This window comes from Molothrus ater, chromosome 5, assembly GCF_012460135.2.
Source record: "Molothrus ater isolate BHLD 08-10-18 breed brown headed cowbird chromosome 5, BPBGC_Mater_1.1, whole genome shotgun sequence".
Lineage (NCBI taxonomy): Eukaryota > Metazoa > Chordata > Aves > Passeriformes > Icteridae > Molothrus > Molothrus ater.
The window spans coordinates 42598922-42623802 of NC_050482.2; the positions used below are offsets into that span (position 1 = coordinate 42598922).

General features: G+C 35.7%; 1 protein-coding gene across 1 annotated transcript in view; it reads right to left on the reverse strand.

Annotated features, from left to right (window-relative positions):
• Window positions 1–1291: 1291 nt before the first annotated feature.
• The window catches only part of POC1B (POC1 centriolar protein B), a 47378-nt gene continuing 23788 nt past the window's right edge, over window positions 1292–24881 (reverse strand). The window contains 3 exon segments of the mRNA XM_036401322.2: window positions 1292–2331; window positions 3530–3712; window positions 23063–23149. Of these exon segments, the coding sequence (XP_036257215.1) occupies window positions 2230–2331; window positions 3530–3712; window positions 23063–23149 (372 nt within the window). The 3' untranslated portion in view covers window positions 1292–2229.

The following is a 24881-nucleotide window of genomic DNA, read 5'->3' on the forward strand; positions in this document are numbered from 1 at the left end:
TAAAAGAAGTATTTCTGCTCCAAAACTTTATTAGAAGTTATATGGATGAAGAGAATAAGATAACTAGCCCACATCAATGCTTTTTGAAAAGAAACATCATGTTAGATGGTTGTGGCTGTGTTTTAGAAAAGCCATCACAGCTTGAGGAAAATACATCCATCCTGTTTTCAACCAACCATGACCAGACATTCTCCCAAGTGTCATCATGTTGAGTTTCAGTATCAACAGACCACCCAACAGAATAACATGTCTTAATTTGGGAATGTTATGTTGACTCACCAGATGCACAAACAACGGAGCAATAAACTGGATTAAGTAGTAAAGGCTCCAGATAATAGGTACTGAAAAGGTAGAGGGATTAGTGACAGGAGCTAAGGCAGAAGGGAAAAATTCAGCAGAGATTTTATTTAAAAATATGGAAGTAAAAGAAATATCCAAATCTTATTGATTAAATAATCCTGAAAAAAACTTAAAAGAAAAATCTGCAGATTTAAGACATATATATATAGATATATATATATATATATATATATATTCCACCAAGAGAAAACACGAAATAAGCAAAAATTTTAATAGCTACATGGTTTTGTGTCTTCTAATGGAGACAAGAAAAGACAAAAACCACAAGAGTATTTGCAAATTCATAAAGTGAAGTACATTTGATCCAAAAGACAGCATTTATATAACTTTGTGTTATGTAGTAGTATAAACAATTGCATAATCAAAGGTCAGGCTGGAATACATATGACCATTCTCTGACAAAAAAATCTGTGGTTAGGATGCTGCCTAGAAACAGTTGCATCCAAAAATTTTATAAGAGATTGCTTCTTTGCCATAACCAGTAGAACTCAAGACTGAACTGCAAATATTGAGTACATATTGGTAAAAATCAGAGTTAACAAAGGAAGTGAGATGATGTCTGGCTATCAAAGATGGTTGCTGAAAGAGAAAATAAGTTATACAAGAAAAATTGACTGCACATTTCTGTGGCCTGAGCTGCAGTCATATTTACACAGTGAGCTTGTGTACTAAAGTTGAACTCTGCTGATGTTAATGAGGTTCAGCCTGGGAAATGGGCTTTATCTATATATACAGTCGGGTGAGAATTGGATTAAAGTGCTTCCCCATTCCAAGTGTCCTATTTTTCAACAGACATGTAAAGTTACAGAAATGCATGATTACCTAGTTTTTACTGTGGATTTACAACAGGTGTTCTGCAATTGACATTTTAAAAAATAGACTGACATAAAGAAAATATATATTTTTCCATTAAATAAGACCCCAAATCATATTTCTAAGAATTGCATTTTTATTAAAAATAAAACTCAAATCATCATACACTGCAAAGTTTTTCCTGACTTAGGTCTGCATTCACAATGCATTACTTGATCAGGTACATTCACAGCACGCAAAGCTTGAGCACACGTGGACATTCTTATGGGATAAGAATCTTTTGTATTTATGATCTAGATTTTGCAAATTTTTGTGTTTGGTTCAAATATATTCTTCAGAAGTATAAAGCTCACTTTTGTTTTCATAAATATGAAAAGTGAATTTTGATGGGGATATGATAAGCAGAAGCGTTCAAGTGCATCAAAACTCATGTTTTGCAGCTGGATTCACATAGATGCAATTATATCTTCTAAGTTACAGTGACTTAATTCCTGCATTTGTAACTAAAAGTTTTCAAACTACACCTTCTTGCAATCATTACTAAAATGCTGAGAAGATAAAGAATAACACACTACTTTTTGGTAAAACACTTGAGAATATGTAAGGGACAAAGAACACCTCTGGCACCTCTATTATGTCTTACTTAATTTAGGTGTTTCAGTAATGTTGTCTTAGCACAAAGAACATTATTTTTAAAAACATCGTTGACTGAGTTTAAAAATCTGCACAGTGGTAACCTCCATAATAACTGCTATTCATCTAAAAAGTATGTAGTTAGTGGCTTAGTTATATGCAAATATCTTGTTAGGTTGAAGTAAGAGTTCGGGAATGTTCAATGGAAATTATTTAGAAAGTTGTAGTTTTGATTGGGTTACATTTCATTAAATAGATAACCAGAATATCTGCTTGCTACCAATGTTTGAAATTTTTTTTTCAAATTTCTTCCATTTTTATTACTTTGATTTGATGTTTCTGCTTACAGCAAAATCCAGTGAAGAAACATTCCTTGTGATTTTATGAAACATACTCATCAACATAGTTCATTTTCCTATTTTATTAGTTCTGTTTTCCCTTAAGCAACATTTTTTGCTGATCTTTTATGCATTCTTTCAATTTATCTTCTGTACAAGTAAGACGTTCTTCCAGGACTGAAATGGTCTGCATGAAGAAGAGAATAATTTCAACTGGCTTTATATTATTCACACAGTATTATAAAAGCGCGCAACATAAGAAAAATAATTTTAACTCAACAGGAAAAAATACTGTAAGATGGCTTCTCCTTAGCTAATCCACTATTTACAACTGTATTTAAAAATTACAGCTTTACCTCCATGGAGATTGTCTAAAGGCTTTTGTTTTCACAAAACATTTTCACTGAGAAAGAGAAATTCATACATGTATACTGTAAAGTACTCTGAAATACTATGTGAAAGTTGCATCCATATTCCAATAGAAAAACAGCCATCCCTGTGACCACAAACGATATCTTTCAAAAAACGAAAAGAAACTTTTAAGGCATCCCCAAGAAAAGGAAGTGACAAAAAAATATACTATTAAAAGGCATTAATTCTCCATGATATTATTTTCAGCGGAAGAAGTAGGTTTTTGGACCCAGGCTGGCAGTTTCTTTACAACTTACTACACAAATAATTTCTAACTCATGACTTGACTCCATACTTCTCAAAAACTGTTTCTTCCTACTTAACATATATATTGCAAAAGAACACAGAAAAAAAAACCCTTAGCTGCTCCATTTTGAAGTGATTTAATGTCAATATATTACAGACTACAAAGAAGTATCTGAAACTATAAGCTAAATCTGGATTAAAAAGATGTATTGAGCATTTGCAAACAAGTGACTCAGAGTCACTGACTGTGACTGAGTATTTGTGCAGTTTCATTGGCACAAGGACTTACTACACTGCTTGGATTCCTACCTAAGCGGACACCTCACACACTAAGTTGGGAAAGGGATTTAATGGTACATTGCCAATTTACTTTGTTCATCCCCTGCTAGTGTGTGATTGTTCCAGCTGGAATGTCTGCTAAACAACTGGCTTCTGACAAAACTACCCAGATTTTACTACTGAAAAACAGTGATTCTCTTCAGCCAGAGTTAAAAATACAGCAACAATCTTTATGGTTATGTACCAGGAAGCTTGCACTTTGGCAAACACAACACATGCAATCAATATCTTTGAAAGGAAAACACAAACATTCACTTGACTATACAGCTATTCAAAATAACCCCATAGTCTTTAATGTTCTGATTTATGAACATGACTCCAGGCTACTGCTGCCCTTTGATAGCACTGTCATTTTGCACTGCAAGCATCACCTGTTATTGCATACTTACTAGAGTTAGCATCTCTAGCTGGCCCACAATGTGGTCCAAAGCCCAGTCCACGGAGGAAGAGATGCCTCTGTGCTGTTCCGCACTAAGCACAGCTGACCCACTCTCACGCTCTGCCTTCCTTTTTGAACTTCTTGCTGAGGGAGAAGCAGAGGGACTCGGCAGTTCTTCACTTTTGCCAACATCCTTGAATACAGAAACATAATTTGAAGATTCAGCTGCCTTTGTCTTCATTTAAGTGGAACCACATCATAAGATAGACAGGATAGCCAAAAGTTAGGCTTTTAATTAAAAAAAAAAATCTACATACACACACACACACACACACATATATATATATATATATATATATATATATATATGTATGCATACACACAAGGACCCTCAGATTTGCTTTTTGTACCAGGTTCAATTCATAACACTTCAATTTGTTCTGACCTAAGAGAGAATTCCAGCTGTGATGGATGAGGCAATAAGGGAAATCTTAGCAGTCTTTAGGTACATGTTTCAGGTACATATGATTGAAGAGCTATGTGATGTACCACTAGGGCTTGAATAAATACAATGAATGAGGGGCATTTTCTTCAAAAAGACAGCCCTGGTTGACAAAGAAATTCACTCAGAGTAGTCATACAGATGAAAAATCCGTATGTTACTAGACAACCACAAGCGCTTCTTCCAACTTCATGGTATGAAACCTTTGTTTAGTATGAACTAACCTCTTATTTCAGCTTTTTAAAAAAGTAGTGTTCAGTTGTTTGTTCAGTGATGGTACTTTTTGAAAAATTGATTCTTTCAGAAAATGGGAGAAGGAAACAACAGAGAAGATCCACACAATGCAATGTTGAGAGAAAAAACTTTGACATGTAAACTTTGCTTCAGGGTAAGTGAGAGAGCATGATCTTCCCCACCAATTTGGTTTTGTCTGTGCCTTGAAGTTCTTAATGGTATTTTTGAGTCATGAAAGGTTAAATCATCACTAATTCATTAGAAAGTCCTTCACAACAAGTTTACCTGAATAATTAATGACTTATTGAGATTTCTTTAAAAACTTCTTATATCTTCAGACAACTTTAGTTTACTTACACACTAAAATAAATTGCAGTAGTCAGGTTTTACTATTTCTGATTACATTTGATATATCTACATTTACAAAATAAACCTTTAAAATAGTTCCAATTAAACTATTTCTCTGGAATTTGACAGCCCACGAAAATATCTATTAGCTTTGCAAAGGGCAAATTTTAGTCTCACCTGATGTATTTAAAATACACAATATTTACAATGTGCCCAAAATATATTTATGTTGCAAGGCTGAACAGATTTTCAAAATAGAGGGTATTAAAAATCATTGTCAAACATTTTAAAAAAAATCTCCTAAGTCTCTAAAATAATCTTGTAGAATGTAAATTGCTAGGCAGAATTATTAGCAGACTTTTACAAGATCACCTAGGTATGTTGATGAGTTTCTGTCAAGAATGATTTCCATGTAGTTGACCTTGCCTTTGACTCACGTATGATCAGAGACTGATGGATTAAATACTGCAACAATGACAGACTTTTTTAAATACTATCAGACATCAACTATTTTAAATTTAAATAATACTAAATCATATCAATATTATTGTGAACTTATACTGCTGCATTATCCACAATAACATTCCTGTGTCTTCAGTGTGATTCTGCACAGTCCTGTGTGGTGGGAAACAGCTGAAAGGAGAGACTGTGGTGAGGTAAGAGAGCAAAAAAAGAAAGTCTTACAATCCTCTCTGGGTTAAAAGTTCCATTGTGCAGTTACATTCTGCAGGACAGGTCTCAAGCCCCCAGGCAAGAACCCAAGAAGTGCAGAGCATGGTTAGGAGAGACAGGGGCACATACCCAGGCAATGGTAACAAAGCCAGAGTGAAGCCATCTCAAGGTTTGATAGCACCAAGGCATTTACTGACATCACTTCCACTGATTTCTGTTATCCTAGCATTGTCAGGTAAAGTCTGAAGCAAGAGAGATTATTTCAACCCAAGGAGGAAAGCTATCAATTCAGTAAACACAGCAAATGCTAAGCTACTAAAAGTCTCACCACTTCCTTCCTACAGCAAAATTGATCCAAACTTCAATATATCAGACAAATAGATCTGAAAGAATGTTTTGTATCTCAGTAAACTGCTACCAGCACTGCAAGTCAGAGTAATGGAAAAGTCCTCTTATAATTTACTGGGTTAAGCAGCAAATTGAGATTTTTCTGCTACATATTCAAAGATTTGGAAGTACAAAACAACATAAAAGCATTTACAGAAATAAGACAAAGACCTTGATGTTTGTCAAAACTCAAACAAGATAAGCAAATAACTGAGCTTTCAAAATTTGTAAGAGAAATGAAAAAAGACTGTTTCAAATTTTCAACTTATCTAACCTGTGCCCAAAATGGTTATTTTTATCATAGTCTGGAAATTCGTAGAGACTTTTTTAAATACTATCAGACATCAAGTATGCTGCTGTAATTTTAAGGTTATCTGTTTTATATCTTAACCTTTCCTAATATCTAACTTTACAATCTCCTCCAGCTCAGCAAAGGGTCCGAAATGGCTGAAATCTAACACAACACTGAAATGCCAAAACCTTGCTGTAAAGGAGTGACACAGGTCTCAAAGATTTCCTTTACTTTTGGATACCAGTTAGTTCATGTCCAACACTTTTATTCAGCACATTTCAGTTTAAATGAAGTTCCTTTTAAAGAAAGTCTTTCTACTCAAAGTCTATTTCAAATGAAAAGTTTCAAGAATTATATGTTGTCTTTCCTTCAAATTAGCCCCTTTCTAAAGTACTTGAAATGCTACCAAGTCATAAACAACAATTCTGTATGTCACCAGCAATGTAGTAAAAATGTCTCATATTAAAAAATACCCAAACTATTCTGAGAGTCATCAAAGCTATAGCTTATTTTGAGAGAATAAATTTTAATAAGGCAATCAATTTTAAATTGTTACTTCTGAGCAAAGCAAAGAAGAAAATTAAAATGTGTACAGTGTTTCCATTCAAACACCATTAGTAATAACATAAACTCACATTTGGGCAACTTCATGCAAGTTACAAATAAGGAGGAGAAGGAACAGATTTAATTAATCAATAGGAAGTTATTACCATGACATTACCAGCGGATGTTCAGCAGAAAATTAAATTTAGCTTATAAAATGATGTCACAAACAGCAAACCATAATTGCACATCTTTGTTTTCTGTCAAGCAAAATAGCCAAAACTCTGTGGGTGGTACTTGATCAATTTGTGAAAAATCCTTACACATAACCTTATCACCTCTGCCTGTTCCCAAACGTTTTCCCATGAAACATTCACACAGCACATAGACACAAACACTGCATCCCAGCCTCCCTTTGCTTCATAACTGTTAAGAATAGAATCTGAGTAAAATGCATCCATATATAAGGATGCCTGAGCAGTTTTATTTATAGAAATAAAAAAAAAAAATCCCTCAAGGGAAATAAGAAAAAAAGAAAAAATACAAGTCTCTCTCACACAATTGCCTATCAACAGGCTTCCATCCTCTATGAGCTCCAAATTTGGAAACTACAGACCAGAGTTTCTAAAAGCATGTCTTAGAATCTTATAATTAAGATGGGCTTATAAAAAAGTGACATTGGTAAGCTTCCTAATGAATCACAAAAATTGGCATGGTCTGCTTTTTAAAATTAAACCTTTAAATTTTGAACACATGGTACATTTGCCTACTAATAGTAAAATATTTCTGATACTGTGATTAAAACAACTACAAATAATTAGTCATAAGTAGAGCATTAGGCTCAAACAAATCAAAGAGCAAAGGCATAACAGAGTAGTGTCCCACCTTACCAGATATTGAATTCCTGAGTCTTTTGGTTATTTGAAATCATGGGAAATTTTTGGGAGAAACAGTACTATCATTATCACTACTTTTTTCTTCCTCTTGTGAACCTACTCTCATATAAAAATGGTTCACTGTGGAAATGCTAAATTTAACCATTCAAGAGTTGGGGTTTTTTTGTTTGGTTGGTTGGTTTTTTGGTGGTTTTTTTTTTTGTTTGTTTGGTTTTTTTTGTTGTTGTTGTTTTTGTTTTTTGGGGGGGCTGGGTTTTTGTAGGATATAATTACTCACAGATCACTTCTTCTGCTTTGAAATTATTTTTTTTGGTTCATGAGTGATCCACATAAAACAGCTCTCTGATCTATTAGTCGAAGACTGAGTATGTTGAATCACAATCTGTTTTATCAGCTCCTACTGAAGAAAACTTCCCTGTAGTTTCAGCTGATGACAGCACTCTTCATTTCCTCTCCTCTTGCATGCACAGCAACAACTTGCCATGTGCCAACTGTGGCTTGCTGCCCCATGTATTCTGATAAGGTATCTCTGGAATCGTTTATTTGCAAATTTTAATGAAGTTTTGCATTCAAGCAGTAAAATACAGATAAACTATGTGGTGCATCCAGAGCTAAGTTCTACTAAGCACTTCTAGCTTGAGCAGTCCACTTTCAGAACTTGTAATACAGACTCTCACACTTCAATCAAAGTCTTTCATGTCGTCTTACACATCAGAGTCTTCTCCAGCTTTTAAAAAAATGCCCAAGCTGAAATAAAAAATTTAAAGTGCACTTAACAGAAGTGCATCACATCCAGTCTGACATGGAAACACCTGGAAGGACTCCTGAAGGTAGCACACCCTTCAGTTTAGAGGCTGATCATAAGCAGTAGTACCAGGTTACAAACTCACAGCCAATAAAACAGGCCAAACTATCAGACTGTATTCTTTAGCACAACAGGCACTTCCACCTTAGATGGAAGAGCATAACACTTTAAGTCTTGAAAACAGCAAATTCAGCCTGAAGCTAACTGAGTTTATAGAGGCCAGAAGGCCAGTACAAAGCAATGAAAACTCTTAGCTTACTTTGGTGGAGTTTTTTATCTAATTATCTGTAGAAAATTAACTGAAATCCTGATGCACTTACAGCTATGGTCTGATTAATCAGATTTATTTATTTATTTCTATCAGGATGACAGCTATACTGAATTTAGTATTCCTGTGATGGCATGAAATAATAAACTACCCTGACCATAGGCACATCTCAAGATATCCTGAAAGTTCTAGGCAAAGAAATTACATCACATTTTACAAGCAACCTTTCACACACATATTGAGAAACTGACTACACAGTTTTCTTATGTCATCTTTTTCCCAGAGTGCTGCTTCTGGTTTGAGAAAACCCTGTAAAACAGTACATCCAATGCACTCACTATTTTATAATTCCATATATACAGATTCTAGTAAAGACCAAAAATATTTTCTCCGTATTCCATCCATTCAAGAAAGCACTGAAAATGAGCACATAATAACCCTTGTTTTCTCCAAAAAAAATTTAAAAATTATTTCTATTTCTCTAATAAAAACTTCTTAGAAGTCTGTGAATGTTTGAGTGCATCCAGTTAGAAATTAATAATATTCCTGAAATACTTATTTCTAAACTCTCAGATCATCAGTAATAAACTTTACTTAAAACCAGGTGATTTTTTCTAATTTGCTCATTGATGTTAATTTCTAATATTAATAGTACTCTGCACAGTCTGTATGAGTTTAAACTTTTAGAAAAAGCTAAGTATTTTCCCCCAAAAAACAAGCAATACTGATGAAAAGTTAGGAATTGATAATTAAAAACCAACTGAACAAAAAACCTCACAAAACAACAAACGAACAAAAAAAGCCCCCAACAAAACAACCAAATAAAAAACCTCAAAGCGTATCATAAACATCCAAAACAAACCAGGCAAAAATCATTGGAGGTTCAATTTCCAAAGGTGAGAATCCCCTGTCAGGATGTCAATTCTAATGTAACAGGTCAGGAAGACTATACTCAAACACTTTCATAAGTTATAAAAACACTTGCACCACAGGCACCAAAATATAAAAATGTACCCTATAGAAGAAAGGCAAAGAAAGGTAATCAATTACCTCCAGTATATCTTCAGCTTCAGCAAGAAGCTTTGCAAAACTAAGGAGAAATAACATGACACTATAGAAGCATTTCCTACTATTTACAATTATGAAATAAAGTAGTCATGTTTAATTTAGGCAAATTACTTTGGACTGCTTGCGTGCATACCCAAGGGGACATCTTATGGCTGTAATTGAAAAAAAGTTGCCATGATGGTTTCTTTTTACCTGCATAGAGCTCTATAAAAACTGTATTACAAACTCTGCTTGAACTTCTTATCCATTCCAGGGCAGAGAAAAGCTAAAGGAGGGCAGGAGGAATACTTGCAACAGAAACTGGAAATATAATGAAACGCTTACTAGAAGGAAGTAACGATAGTAAATAACTCTATGTGGACAAGGTCTCCTTTCTACCACTATAAATAGAATATTCTGCTATTTTTGATATTACAAATGTTAATGAATAAAAACAAAGGTATAAAAACCCTAGGACTTTCCTAGCATGTGAGCAAACTCCCTGTACTTCAAATAGCAGATTGTGAGGGTTGACAGAGGGCATCAAGCACATGGGAGGAAGGAGGCAGGGTATGAGTGAGAGTAGAGCATCCTCACCAGGAACATACCTAATCAGAGAAATGACAGCCATTCTTCTGGCTTGCCTGCTCATGACTCCTTTCTGTCCTCTTTCCCCTACCTAAAAAAACTGAATGAAAGCCTTTAGACCAATACCTAGCTAGTAAAGTCTAACTGAACTTTACAAAGAAACGATACCAGGTAGCAGTGACTTTGTTGTACAGAGTCTTAAATTACATATAAAGGACAGCACTTCCTCTATCTCATTCAAAGTCACCAAGTATATCCATATTCAACATGAATTTACAATGAAACGAGGTTGATCAACAAACCCAGAGGCATTTCTAGTAATCGAAGGCATGTTTACTCCTGAGAAAAAAATAAAACAAAAGAATATACTTTACAACATGCAATTGATTTCTCCTAAATAAGGCTTTCATACTTGACCTGTTGGGGCAAAACCAATCTTGAACAACTTAGACTGTATGTAAAGGAGAAGAACTAAAGGAACACACTTCTGTCTTAAACCCCACTTCTCAATAAGAATGAACAAAAAATTACGGAATAGACAAAAAATCCAGAATAGACAGGCTCTGCCAGAACAAGAACTGAAGGCTGTGAAAAATGTTCTCCTCAGCCCTGCAGAAAGCTGAGAAGGGCTGCAGTCCCTAGGCTCCAGCCAGGGGTCTGGTGCTCCTCAAGAGCAGGAGGCTGGCACAGGGCAGAGCTGCCTGTGCTGCAGAGCCTCCCTCCATGCCCTGGCACTGTAGCAGGGCCCCTGCTGCAGGAGCACTCGGGGGCTGTTTGCCAGCCCCTACATAAATACAGACTTATATGCATATCTACACACAACTTCCTTCAAAGTTATATGCAAAGCTAAAAGAAACTCCTTTCTGCCAGCAGAGCTGCATCTGTATCAATGGTTTTTGTCAGAATAAGTGTATGTGCTATGGTACAAATTTTCTTATTTTGCTACCTCGTATCACCATAACTTGTGTAATAACAAAACTTTGTTGCACAGACGAACCTAAATTGCCTCCTGTTAGGGGATGCTATGGGGGAAGGATGTCCACACAATAATTTCACAGAGAAATCTCTTCCTAGATGAGATCTGGCAGCTTTGATTTCCTTTCAGAGCAGCAGTAACCACAGGTGGTTATACCACTTGACCAGGTGGCTATTGACAATACATGGAGTTTGTTTACTCCACAGAAGCAAGTGTCAAATCTCCTCTAATACAAATTACTTACAGGAAAATAACAAAGAGTTAAAAGCATTTGAAATTAAGTTAGCAATCCAACATAGCAGAGTCCAAAGTTAAATCCAACAGGGCCAGCACAACTGCTTGAACACTTTGCCAAAGAGACAGATACTACTATCTGCAAAAGAAAAAAAGAAGTCCAATATTTCATAGCTTAGAACTGAAATCCTCTGACTATAGCCATAAAAATATATTTTACTATGTAATAGAAGAAACATGGTTCTTCAGCATTTTACCAAGGTTTTTGTTAATGAAATGCTACACCTATAGTAGATGGTGAAGGTTTCATAAGAACTTCAAACATTTTAACAAGAGTGCCACAAAAATACTCCCAATGAGGATAAAATGAAGCTTCAAAATTTTGATTGAAAAGTCAAATTTATATGCTTTTATTAGATTTCACAAAATACCTGCAGAAAGTAGCAAAAGTCCATCCTGAGCTATTTCAGTGATCAGCATTAGTAAATATTCAGAAGGTTTGGATAAGCTGTCCCATTTGTTAAGGTAAAAATAATACTCAGTCCTGCTTTGTTCACAGGTGGGATTGTAAAAAAATGCTTTGGTAGCACCACAACAACTTTGCACTTAAGTCAGTTGAGTTTTACAATTTACTGTGATAGAATCAAATTAGGGAACAACAGAAACTGAGAAATTTCAAAATTACATACAAATATCCAAGAAATGTAACTTTGGAGTGGTCTGACCGGCCTGTTTCACTCTTGAAAAATAATTTCTGTAACTCAAAGATTATTTGTACTTTAAAAGTATCAGAAACAAAAGAAGCCCCAGCAACAGCATTCCTATTAGCTAGAGATGTTAAAGCATTATGCATATTTTTAATGTGTTTAATGGCATCTTTTTATCTTCCATTTCAGAAGATAATAAATGTTGTAATTGTATTTCTGGCAAAATACTTTCTACTCCAACCACAGCAAAAAAGACTATTGGTTTGGAAATAACTTCACAAGTCAAATAATGATACTGATTTTTAATATATCCTGCAATATTATGGAGAAAATAGCAGGGGTGTGGGGAAGCTGAAATTCCATCAGTAATCATAAAGGATAAACAGGAGAATTGCATTGTCACGGGTCACAGTCAGCATGAGAACTGTGTCAGGAAAAAGCCAAAAAATCAACTAAAAAGTTGACCTAGGGCATATAGAGCAAATATTTAAGGCTTAACATCAATACAGTTTGAGGGGACAGAAAAGAAATGGTTTTTCAAACTGAAGACCTATCTAAAGAAATATTTAGTCAAACTATTACTGATAGAATCATCCTTTTTTTTATATCCGTAATATGCATGCTACAATTTTACTAATGCATTTTAGGCTGTAATGCATCATGAACTCAATTATCTTGCTAGTGTTTCCTCAAAAACTGTTAAATCAGAAAGACACTGCAGAATTATACTGGTTTTAGTGACTCCATTGAAATCTGCTCTTGTTTTAGTCCCACACAAAACATAACCAGCTATCTGCAAAATCAAACGTACAGGTGACAAAAAGGCATCCTGTAAACTACTAAAACAGTCAGGGTGACTTGGCATTCTGACTTCCTTCAACTGTCAAAATGCAACTTGATGTACACATGCAAGGCATCAGAGAAGAATACACTACGGAGTAATAAACTACAGAAAGCAGAGGTGTTGAAAATATCTACTATGACACATAACTGGACAAAATGATAAACCTTTATGATAAGGTTACTGAGTGAAGAATTACTCTATCTTACATGCAACTAACTGAAACTGCTAAGCAACTAGCATTGTACTATTTCACTACACTAGCAAAAATTGGAAGTATGGACGCTGAATTCCTTTCCCAAGAGACATAAGGAAGGAAGAAACATCTTGGAAAAGCAACCTTTTCAGTGAGGAACATTTGATACTGGTTAATCTAAGAACAGCTTAAGGATAAAGCAATTCTTTTAAATCCCTGTTACAAGTAAGGAGTCTTCCTTTACAATAAAAATACTGCAGTATTTAACTCAGAGTTGCATTGCAATGTCTTCACTTCAGGATCTAACATGCAGAGCGGAACTCACACTTTGGTGTACAGGAAATATCTATGCAGTAAGAACATGCCAGAGGACACCACCTCTCCCCTCCCCACCTCCCTCCTTCAAACAACCCAAACTGCTACAACCAGAGTATCATATGTCAGGGGATACAGAGAAAAAAAGAATAAGCCCAAACCCAACCAACCAGCTCTTCAGAGCAGTAATGCTGATGGTGTCACCCATCAGCACACAGCTACTAATTTTTTCCCCCAAATATTTTTTATTGCAAAATGCAACAGAATCCAGTGTTCCTCTTCCAGAATCACTAACCATAGACTGTTTCTCAGTTGCTTTCCTCTGACTTCATATACTCTCAGAGCTTTTGCTTTACAATGCTCCAAATTCAAGCAAAAAGGATGGAGCTGTCTCCATTCAGTCTCAGTTACCTGCTGTTTACATTACAGCCATGCAGACAGAAAAAATCTGAATCCTCTCAGGCTGAAAAAAAAAAAAAAAGAATCCAACATATGTACTTCCTGAACAAAAGGAAACCATTACTACCACCTCCTTTCCTCCTATTTTTTCCATTACAACTTAAGAAAGATACTCAGCTGTTGCATGCATGTAACACACCTGTTTGTATTACAGCAGAATCACACTGGATACATGGCTCCACAGACATCAGTCAATAGAGTTAGGTTACAGCCAGCTCTGATCTACTCCTTCATCTCTAAATCATTTTTTCTCATTACTCCTTTGTGCTCCTATTAGTGTTTGGACAGCTGAACAGATCGGGGAATTGACGTGGATGAAATTAACCAGATAAAAACAGCCATTAAGTTGAAATGATTGTGAAATCATCCTTTAGCATTGTTCTACCTAATTTCTAACCCCCACACTGTTTTGGTGGAAGATGCAAGCCAAGATGTTTTTCTACATCAAACACCTATCTGCTGAAGAAAATCTTTCTTCCTTAGTTGCTGAATTTTATTTGAAAAGTCTCATTTTTTCAGTCTTAAGTAACCTAGGTAATCTTTTCATGTGACTCAGTGTCTCCATTATCTCACATTAAGCAAGTAACTACATCTCTTACTGCAAACTCGACAGTAATGCAGCATGGTTTCAAGGAAAGATGTACTGTATTGCAACAACTAACATATTTGGAAAACACTCAAACAAGCTTTTAGTCAGAAAGCATCCTCTGGGGTTAGATATCACCCTAATCTAAGTGATAAATAGAATTTGCTAGCACTTGTTTAAGCACTGTCATTTAGGAAAAAAATAAAATTTTTAAGCAGTATTAAAGTGTTTGCTTTTATAACAAACTTGCTTTAACAACTTTGAATAACATATGAGTTTTATATATAAACAAGTTTCATTCAAGTATATACATAAATTTATATTATATATAAATTTCAGTTAAGTTCAGTCATAATATAATATATATAAATTTCAGTCAAGTTTCTACCCCACAGTTGCAAGCATGCTGTGCTAAACTTATACTCCAGTTATATTTAAGAACTAAGAGTAATTCAAGGGCAGTATTTAGCTTTACAATCTTGCTTTCTGACATACCTGATCTGTAGCTCAGCTTTACTGTGCAACTTACACAAAAAGAAAATCTTGCAGCCTCCTCTAAGAGACACACATTATTAGCTAAACTTTGCATTCCCTTGCTTTTTAGTCCCACAAAATGTGCAATCTCAGAATTATTAAAGTCCTGTGAATACTAAGAAGTTGAAAACTTTATTTGTACTACTGCATTAAAAAAGTTAAACTAGGTGCTTATAGGGTAACAGAACCACTGAATGATAACTTCATTAACTTCCATTAAGCTAAATGACTCACAAATGGCATTTAGATCAGTAGTAAATCATCATCTAGGTCAGCAGGAAGCTCATTACAGACTGACAATCCAAGTGACAGAAACGCTTTTCTACAAGTGCTATAGTAGTAATTTCCTGTGTGAAAGGCTTGCTGCTGTTGCTGCATTCCTCAGGGGACACTTCTTCTCAGAGGATGTTACTCTTCCCCAGGAAGAGGAAGGAACCAGTTGTTATTGGATGTGTGGGCTGATAGCTGTCGGGCATTTTCTGCATGCCGCAGAATCAGCTGTGAGAACTGTGAATACAGCTTAGATTTCCAGTCAAAGCAGAGGAAAACACTGCTTGAGCAGACAAGGTCAGAGTGTACATGTACAGTATCTCAGGAAACTGAGTGAGAAATAATACCTGGAACTTCCATCCCTCCAGTGCCCAGAAATGTGCTAATGTGCTAAAGGAACAATATACACACATGGATCAACTTGAAAAACATTCCTGAAACACAGCTGCCCTGAGTAAGGCCCTACACAAAGTAAAATTTTGCCAGTTTTAGAAGGCCTGTCTTCTTAGAAAATATTTGTGTATGTGTGCACGTGTACAATTTTTTCCTGTTAGGTCCCTCTCCTAGGCTTCCTGTTCTATAGGAACTCAAGCTCCCTCCATATGTGTTGAGACACTGTTACAGGGTGGGTCACCGGTAGCTACTCCATGCCTATTCCAGTATCACATCCACTGACTTTTTCTTAAGTGATAGCACTAATATGTTTCCTTATTCTAACTGCTTATTTCCAAATTTCATTAAAAAAAAAAACCCACCAATTATCTGATTATGAAATTATTAGGGAGACAGAACAGTGACAGACAAAACAGCACAATCTCATAAAGTACATTTCCTCAGGAAAGCAGGCTAAAAATAGCATAAGAAATATTATATTCTTGCACTCTCTAGTGCCCAAATTCAGAAGTCAGTCTCCAATAAAAACCTGACTTTCTCTCCAGCTCCAGTTCACTCAGAGAATATAATCAAGACCATTAAGGAAAATCAGGACATGTATTATTACTTAATTATGTAGAGGCACAACATACTTCCTATTCTCTCCTTGTAAACCAGAAGTTACATGCTGTGTTAGGATAGCATCACCACAAAATGCAAGGAGCATTTGGATCATATTCCTCTTTTATTGCAAGCATTGGGTTCACATTCAAGCATTTGATCCTTAAGTTCTAGTTGATCTTAGTGGTATCAAAGCATACTAATTTTAAGATTATGTACACAAATCTTTCTAAACATGCCTAGACATCTACAGCAGCTCAAAATGCAAGTTTAGAAATTCCCTGTTCAATATGCGAAAACACTTCATCTTTGCTGCACTTGTTATGAGTCATTTTGTTCATATACACCATACCCTCCCTAGAAGGCTCTTAGTGGGCAACAGAAAAAGCTGTCTGTACTGTTTCATGCCTATTCCAGATGGATTAGGAGTAGCCTTTGGGGGAATGGGAGACATTCCTTCTCTGAGAGCAGCTGAACGTGTTTAACTGCAGAGTTTTGGGGAGAAGGCAGCAGCCTATCCTCTTGCACCAGCCCCAAACATTCTACCTGCCTAGCATGCAAAGAGTAGAAAGGTCTGTCTAAAGTGTACTTTAAAGCCAAGATGACACTAAAAATTGCCTGTCTAAAAGCAAGATTGGACAGAGAGGGGGATTCATTTGCAAAGACAGAAAAGCACAATTCTTATTTTTATTCTGCTGCACTGAACACTTCAAACTTCCTCTATTTACAGTATTTATTCTGTGTTTGTATAAGATTTAGCATGAGCCATTCAGAGCCTGTTTGACAGTTTTTTGGTATGCTTATCTATGAAAAAGGTGCAGATGGCGTTACCTCAAGACTTTGGGGACACAGTATCTCTTCACACTATTTTCTAATTTAATTCTGCTTGTCATTGGGAGTTCAGGGAGTTCAAATAAGCATTTACTAGTAATCAGAAGAATGGCAGTAAATGAAAAAAAGTTCATAGCTATTCAGGGAGTGGCCTTTCTTATTTCCCTGTCTGGGAACAAAGAAGGTAAGGTGATGGAAGAGGCTGGGAACTGTCAATTCTTATCAAAGCCCTTTTACCCATGGGATCACTCCCCACTGCAGAGCTCAGTCTAATTGGAAACTGAGTTTTGGACAAGGAACACAAGTGGGGCAGTGATTTCAGTCTTTCTTTCAAAGGGAATACTGCTGGAACTTTTCTTTGGTAAAGAAAAATGTATACATACCATGTAATGACCAGAGTTTTTGTCTGAGGACATTTAGGAAAGTTGATAACATTGAATTACAGAAAGCTATTGTGCTTTCAAATGATCTATAAAAACCAGCAAAGGTAACTACTCTGCACAATGAAGTGACATGTAAGTTTTGTTCTACCAGCTGTTCCCTTCTGAATTGGACTTAGGCCCCAGAGGAGATGATCTATGTACAAAATTGCCATTACTTCCTTTCTTCCTTTTACCCTCCCCTTAACCTCACTGAAGACAGTTTGTCTTTATTTCCTTGTAAGGCTGAAGCTAGGAAAGGATGCAAATCAGAGTAAATCTGAAGTTGCATGGTAAGGAAAATATGAAGTCTTTTAAAAATTAGTTTTTAACATACAACTTCTATTGTCATCCTCTCCTACTGTATTCTGGAGTTATGTTAAGGAACAAGGAAGAGACATTACTGCAAGAATTTTTCAAAGCAAATTTCTATGAGGAAGACGAGCTGACTAAGCCTTAATGTGTGCAGAAGTAGAAAAATACATGCAAATTTTTCATTCATAATTGCTGCCTTTCCAAATACATGGGGTGTTTTTTGATTGTGGAGCTTGGTTGGTTTTTTGGGGCTTTTTTAAAATTCAAAACAAAGGCAGAGAAAAGTGTATCAAAAATACCTAAACCCTGAAACACAAACTGCGAAAGCGATGTGTACAGAACAAATTGAGAGCACAGATACTTCTACTTTTTGCCTCAAGACACATACTACAAATGCAGTACAGATAAACTTTCTATTTTAAAACTTAGTATGTTCTTTTTGCTCCAAACAGAAACAATCCTTATCTTTCCTTACTCAGTAATTAACCCAGTCTTAACTTTGCAGGAGTTGTACTGTAAATGAACAATAAGAATGTCTTGTTTTTAGTGTTAAATGGCACTGGGAGAGAAAGAACAGCAAACATCTCCCAGCTAGTGCAGACATTCTGATTTCCAGATTACAGTACATTGCTTTGCTTCCTCCAAATCCTGTTTACATGAGCAAGGTCAGGGGATGAAACATTAGAGAGCCTCTACAGTGATTTCCTGCTTCTGTCAGTAAAAACTACAGAGACACCATCAACTTTCCCTTGTTTCCAACAGCTTATCAGGGACCAGAGGTTACCAGTGTAGTGCCTTGCAGAATTGAAAAGACCCAACCTCTCTCATGATTAAAACTAAAATTGAAGGATGAAACAGAAGAAGTAGTCCCAAAGAGAAACAAAACTTCCAATTTTTCCTTTTCAATAGTTCAGAAAACAAAGGCAATGTTAAGTTGCTTGACACACGGAGGAGTGGTAGAGAGGCATTAAAGCTTTCCAAAGAGTCTTCAATGAAATAGAAAGGAGAAAGAAGCACCACCCCAGCCCCCATATTTGACCCCAATTTAGTGAATATTTTCAGAGTGCAAAAGGCTAGAACACACCTAATTTCTGGTAACTGCAACATATGAGGACTCTTATCATTGAAAAAGTCAGGACATTACACAAGTACCAGTTTGTTAGGCATTCACAGCTAATTTTTACAGTGCTTTCAATAATACACATGAGAACTGAGTAAATGAATCATCAAATCCAAAGCTATTTCCTAACCATAATAATACACAGGAATTCTTAATGGCTTTGTAATTGTAGTCCAAAAGAAAGCAACTCCATACTGAAGATTTTACTGAAATTTTTCCACTGACACAAGGATCATACTCCCTTCACTGAGTTTACAAAAAAAGTTGCATCAGTATGAACCTCAGAAGAAAAAACATTTTTCATTCACCATGTTCAAAACAACTGGCTTTAGTACTAAGCTAGAAAAGAAGCTGAAAAGATAAGGTGTTTACAATTCAGGCAGTTTAATAATGTAAGTGTTTTTAGTAAAATCCCTGTAAGAACATTCATATTTGCCTACCTTAGTTTAACCTCTGAAGCAAGAAAATAGAACTAAATTAAAAAACAACAAAACACAAAAGCAGGCATTTTAAGTGTGGAAGCTGTAATGGATTGTTCCTTTTGATGAAGCAAGAAATTAAAATTCCTTGAAAAGAGGAGAAGTAGGAGGAAGAGATAATACTAGTATTTTCTTAGACAGCTACAGCTCAAAATAAATGAACTGCTAAGAAAATATCTAAATATATATTTTAAATTCACAATAAGAATCAAGAGTGTTATATTTTTAAATATTTGTTTTTAAAATCTTCTCTAGGCAGACTGTTGTAATGAATAGATGATGGTGACACTTTGCTGCACCCAAATTCTCTAGAGTAGTGTGTCCTCTTTTGGGCTTCTTCGTCCCAGATAGACACTGACATCCTGAAGCAAATCAAGTTGAGAGTGAACAAGATAACAAAGGGGCTGGAACATGATATCGAGGAAAGGCAGAGAACCAGGTTTGCTCTCTGGAAGAAAAGGTACAGGGAGATCTTGCTGCCATCTCAGATAGCTAACGGGTAAGAAGACAGACACACACATATTAGAAGACCACCGCGAATTCAAGGTAATAAATATGTTGGAACATAGGATATTCTAGTTACATATTATTAAAAAAAATATTTTCATCAACCAAACACTAGAGCAAGCTGCCCAGAAAGGTGGTGGAATCTCTATCCTTACACATTATGAACAAATGAACTGGACAAGGCTTATAAGAACCTGATCCAAGCTGGCCTTGCTTTAAGGGGAAGGTTAGATTAAATTACTCCAGACATCCCTCTCAACTTATACTATATCACTTTCATTAACAAATCTTCAAAGAAGGAAGGAAAAGGAAAAACCCTTTTGCTTTGTCACAAATCATCTTAGGGGCAGTAATAACGCATTTCCCATAAAGGAGTAGAAGAATGGACAATTCAAGTTGAAGAAAAGATTCTCAATAAGAAGAGCACTTTCTTCTATTGTCCTTTCTCCTGGACTAGACTGAGACCTATAGAAGTTTTTGACCACTTACTGTCAGGAATTTTGGTAGCTATTCAACAAAACATTACAAGGTTTTGCATAGACTTTCAATCTTCCTGAAGGGGTTTCAGGGAGCTTTAAGAAACTCACCAGAAATCCTACAGAAGTTTCAGTGTTGTTACTCACCCCAGAGAAAGGCTGTATTTAAAGACTCGCATTTTTGTGGATCACTGTCTCAAGTATCTCTCCCCTTCAGCAGAAAAATTGAAGTAAATATGATAATTAACTACTTCCAGTGGTCTAGGGACTTGCCAATATGTTTTGTAAATAACCCTTAAGATCCTGCTTTGTTACATGTGTGATAAATGCATTGAACAAGAATGCATAAAGATACCTAAATGCAGACTGCATTTTTCTCTCTGCACATGTCAGAAGGGCAGAAGAACTCCTCAAGGCAGAGCCTTAAAATAATAAGTAGGTATAGATAGGACACGCATAAATTAACCTGGCAATCTGATCCAAGATTTTTGTTATTTAAACAGCATTCTTTCAGTAGAAGCAGTGCCAAAAAGCCATAAACAGATTTAAAATGGGTCTTGAAATGTTTTCAGGGAAAAAAATTGCACAGTGATAATGTCTTTGACAACCAGTAGAAAAAGAGCAACTCATTGGGGCTGGAATCGGGGATATGTATGAGATAAGATGATGAATTAGACTAGGACTAGAGGATGGCGACCTCAACTTGAAAAAGGACTAAAAAAAAATACAAATAATACACAAAAGTAGTATCATTCAATTGAGGACAAACTGTATCAAAAGGAAATCTGTCCGTCAAGGTGTGATAGAAATAAAGGCAGTGTCTGCTCTTTTCTCCTTGTTTCTTATGAAGAACACATCAAGCCTCTATTAGACAGTTTCCATACATTAAGGAAACTGAGAAAGCTTCAGATAAAAAGGTCCAAGTCACTGAGATCCAGAACCTTCTAGAAACAAGACACAAAGAGTCTAGGTGGCTGGCCTGATTAAGAAACAGATGATAATTCCACAAATGACAGAAGCTGGTAATGTGGCAGACAGACAATGGACAGGAAGATGATACTAAAGGATGAGCTGACATCAGAAAGCACAGAGGACCAGATTGGTTAGCAAAGTTGAAGAATGTTATTGACTGTGGCAGAGGAAGGATACTAGTGGCAAAGAAAACATGCAAATGATTCCTGAATTTGTGTGAACAGTGGCAGGGTTAGGGTTAACCTGTGTTGAAAAGGACAGTTGCCCTTAATGCTACAATCTGAGTAACAAGGTTATAGAAATGTTTCTAGATGGAAAAAGAGGCAGATGGGAAATGCTGAAATACAACAGTGGAGAGAACCAATGATAACTGGTAGATTGAGATGCTGGGGGAAAAAAAAATTGTGATTACTGACACAGTCAAAAAGCATAAATTCTGAAGCAACATTTTTATATTTAAGATTGTAAAGCCAGAAAGACAGCAGTCAAAAAAATGCTGTACTTCTTGGGTCAATGTACTCCTTTGAGTTCTGGGCATAAAGTTTTATAAGGTGCTTTCACAGGAAAAGAATTAAGGGAGACTAAGTGATTATTAGGTATGGAATAAAGAATTACAGTGCAACCACACACTTGAACTCTGTGATGAGCAGAGTAAGTAATGAACAGAGAGTACTTAAAAGTGATAGGTAGTCAATAAATTATATCCACCACAATGCACTGTCTGTGAAGCCTACTAAACAGATGCCTGTAAGTCTACAAAGAACCATATTTCCATTATGAAAACATGACAACTGATAAACCTTAAAATAGATAACATTATCACCTCTCAAATATAAGTTCTTATATGATTATTTGTTTTGAAGTAAAGGTTTCTCATCAACCTGTGCATCATGATCTTCAAAAATGATCTTAAGAATTTTACATAGTACCTTCACAACATAGCTTTCATAAAGCACTGAGGACAAAATAGAACAGCAGAAACCACACCTGCTGCCTTTTCATAAGTATTAACCCTTCAACCACACAAACTTTTTATGGTAACTAAAATTGCTCAAGATACAATTTTGCATTCACAGGAACAGATTCAGAGCTAAAAGAAAAATTCTCATTTTAACCTAATTCTAGAACAGCATGTCTTTTAGATTTCATACCAGGAGAGCATATTTCTCCTCCCACGAAACTGCCGCTAAAACATTGCCTTCCTCTCCTCCCACACGCCATACCAATGTCATATGTAAAGCTAACACTAGAAGACTCTAATCCCATCACTCTGTCTTAAAATGTATTACCTTTTTTTTTTTTTCCTTCTAGGGAACTATTAAATGCCTTAAAAGGAGAAATAATAAAACATCAGTTTTAGAATAGTATTGGTGAGACAATGATTCTTTAGTGCTACCATTATTTGAAGATAACAAAAAGTGTTTGAGAATAAGCCACGAATTTTAACAGGAATATTTAGATGTACTTAGCATTGGCTTATAAATAGAATTTGTGCTTAGTATAGTGGTAAAACTGTAGGTATAAAATGAAAGCTTTGCTATTACACCATCTTCTGGTTAGACTTGGGAACTGTGACAAAGTTTAAGTTGAGAATTTAGGATATTGAGCTCTGAGCACTCGACAATTGCTAAAAAATCAATTTCATTCATATGGACAGTAAAAGCACATTTCCAGAACATGTTAGCTATACTTTACCCTCTTTCTTTTTTTTTTTTTTTTAAAGTAACTTACAGGAGTACTGATATATGAAGATGTTCTAATATCGATGATAACTGGGTCAGGTGTTTGTATATCAGGCACATCAAAGGCAGGGTCAACCTGTTGAAAATAAATTATATCATTATTTCAGCATCAACAGAGAAAAGGAAGTAAGACTGAAATAAAAAGTGAGAACACACTCAGCAGACTAGATCAATTGGTTCCCAATCCCTATTCAAGTTCCTTAAGTCATCCATTACTAACAGACTGTCAATATGCTTACTTCTTCTGTACCAACTCTGATTGCCAAAATAACTTTGAAAGCACTTCTGTGGAAAACAGGTAGTAGGTAACACTGAAATCTGTGATAAAGTAACAGATCAAAGACAAAAGATGTTGCTCCTGAAACCACAGGAAAAAGTGCTTTATACTGGCACAAATTCAGAGGCTGATTGATCAGAAAGAATGATAGATGACAGAAATGTCATCACAGTACCTGCAATTTTGCTCTTAATATCACAGTTACTACTTGGTTTTTTTGGCCATAGGAGTTAATCTATAACTTTAGCAATATTTTGCTAATGTCCTTTCCTGAGAGTGAAGCATTAGGAAATCAGAGAATACGAAATTTGAGAAAGCTGCTTTTATCTTATGGTTTCACCTAAGGGATCAGAATAACATCCCTATAAGAAATCTGTGTGCATATTATCCCTATCACTATATTACCCAGGTGTATCACAGCCTAAGATGTTTGCCTTCTCAGAATGATGCATGGAAGTACTATTATTAATATTTTATGAACTGGCAAAATTTACAGAAAGACTAGAAGACTTTCAAATCACCAAGAAGTCTGATGTAATATCATCAGTAATCCAGAGACAGTATTAATCCCAACCACCTTATTGAAAGCAGAAAAAAAATTCCAGAACCTCCAAAGCTCACACTTGCCTAGTGACAAGATTAAGTTTGGTCACTGGAAGTTTCTTAGCTACCAGGGTCATTTTACTTTGACTTCTCAAGAGGAAGATCCTACTATTTCACCTGAAGACTGTCAAAACTCTGGCTCAGCCAGAGCTGCTCTCTCAGTAACTGCTTCAGTGTTATTTCCAAAAGGAAAAATCCCTGATGTCCATACATTGATATAAAGACCTTTAGGTCAGAGACATGTTTGTTAAGTAGCTAGAATACAATCTGGAATTAATAGTCAGGGAAGGAGGGTAGCAACACCTTGTACTGCCTGAAGACTTTTCATTCAGTTTATTTAGATTTACATAACTTAAATGCAGAAATTTCAGGTTAAAATTAATAGAAGTAAGATCTCCCTCAGTAAATACAAGTTAAAGAAGATGGACAAAGTTTACTAGCAAGTTAGAAGTAAAGAAACATTCAAAAACAGATATTACCTGATTATTCAAAGTGAAAATGATTCTTACACTTTGCAGCACTTACAAATCAGAGATGACGAACCATTCTTAAGGTGAGATCTTAACACTGTTTTTAAGCTTGTTCACTTCTCTGAGTAGCAGTGCTTAGCTCTTTCTTTTATTCAGTTTCAACAAGCCATTCATCATCTGTGATCTTTTTTTTCTGTCTTCTGATTACAGGTGCATCAGTCAAGAATGAGCAGGGACTCAGGGACAATCAAGAAAACCCATTCAGCTACATGGTCATCACAGCTGAACACTTAAAATTCTCTCTCATTTGTAGATATTAGGATCAAGCCTTGTTTTCTTTCAGTTTTGTCAAACAGAATTGGAGGAAAGAAAGGGAAAGAGGAGAACCAAAGCCAGGTAACATGGTCTATGTAATAACCTCTATTTAGCTGAAAATTCTACCATTTTAACTGGACTTC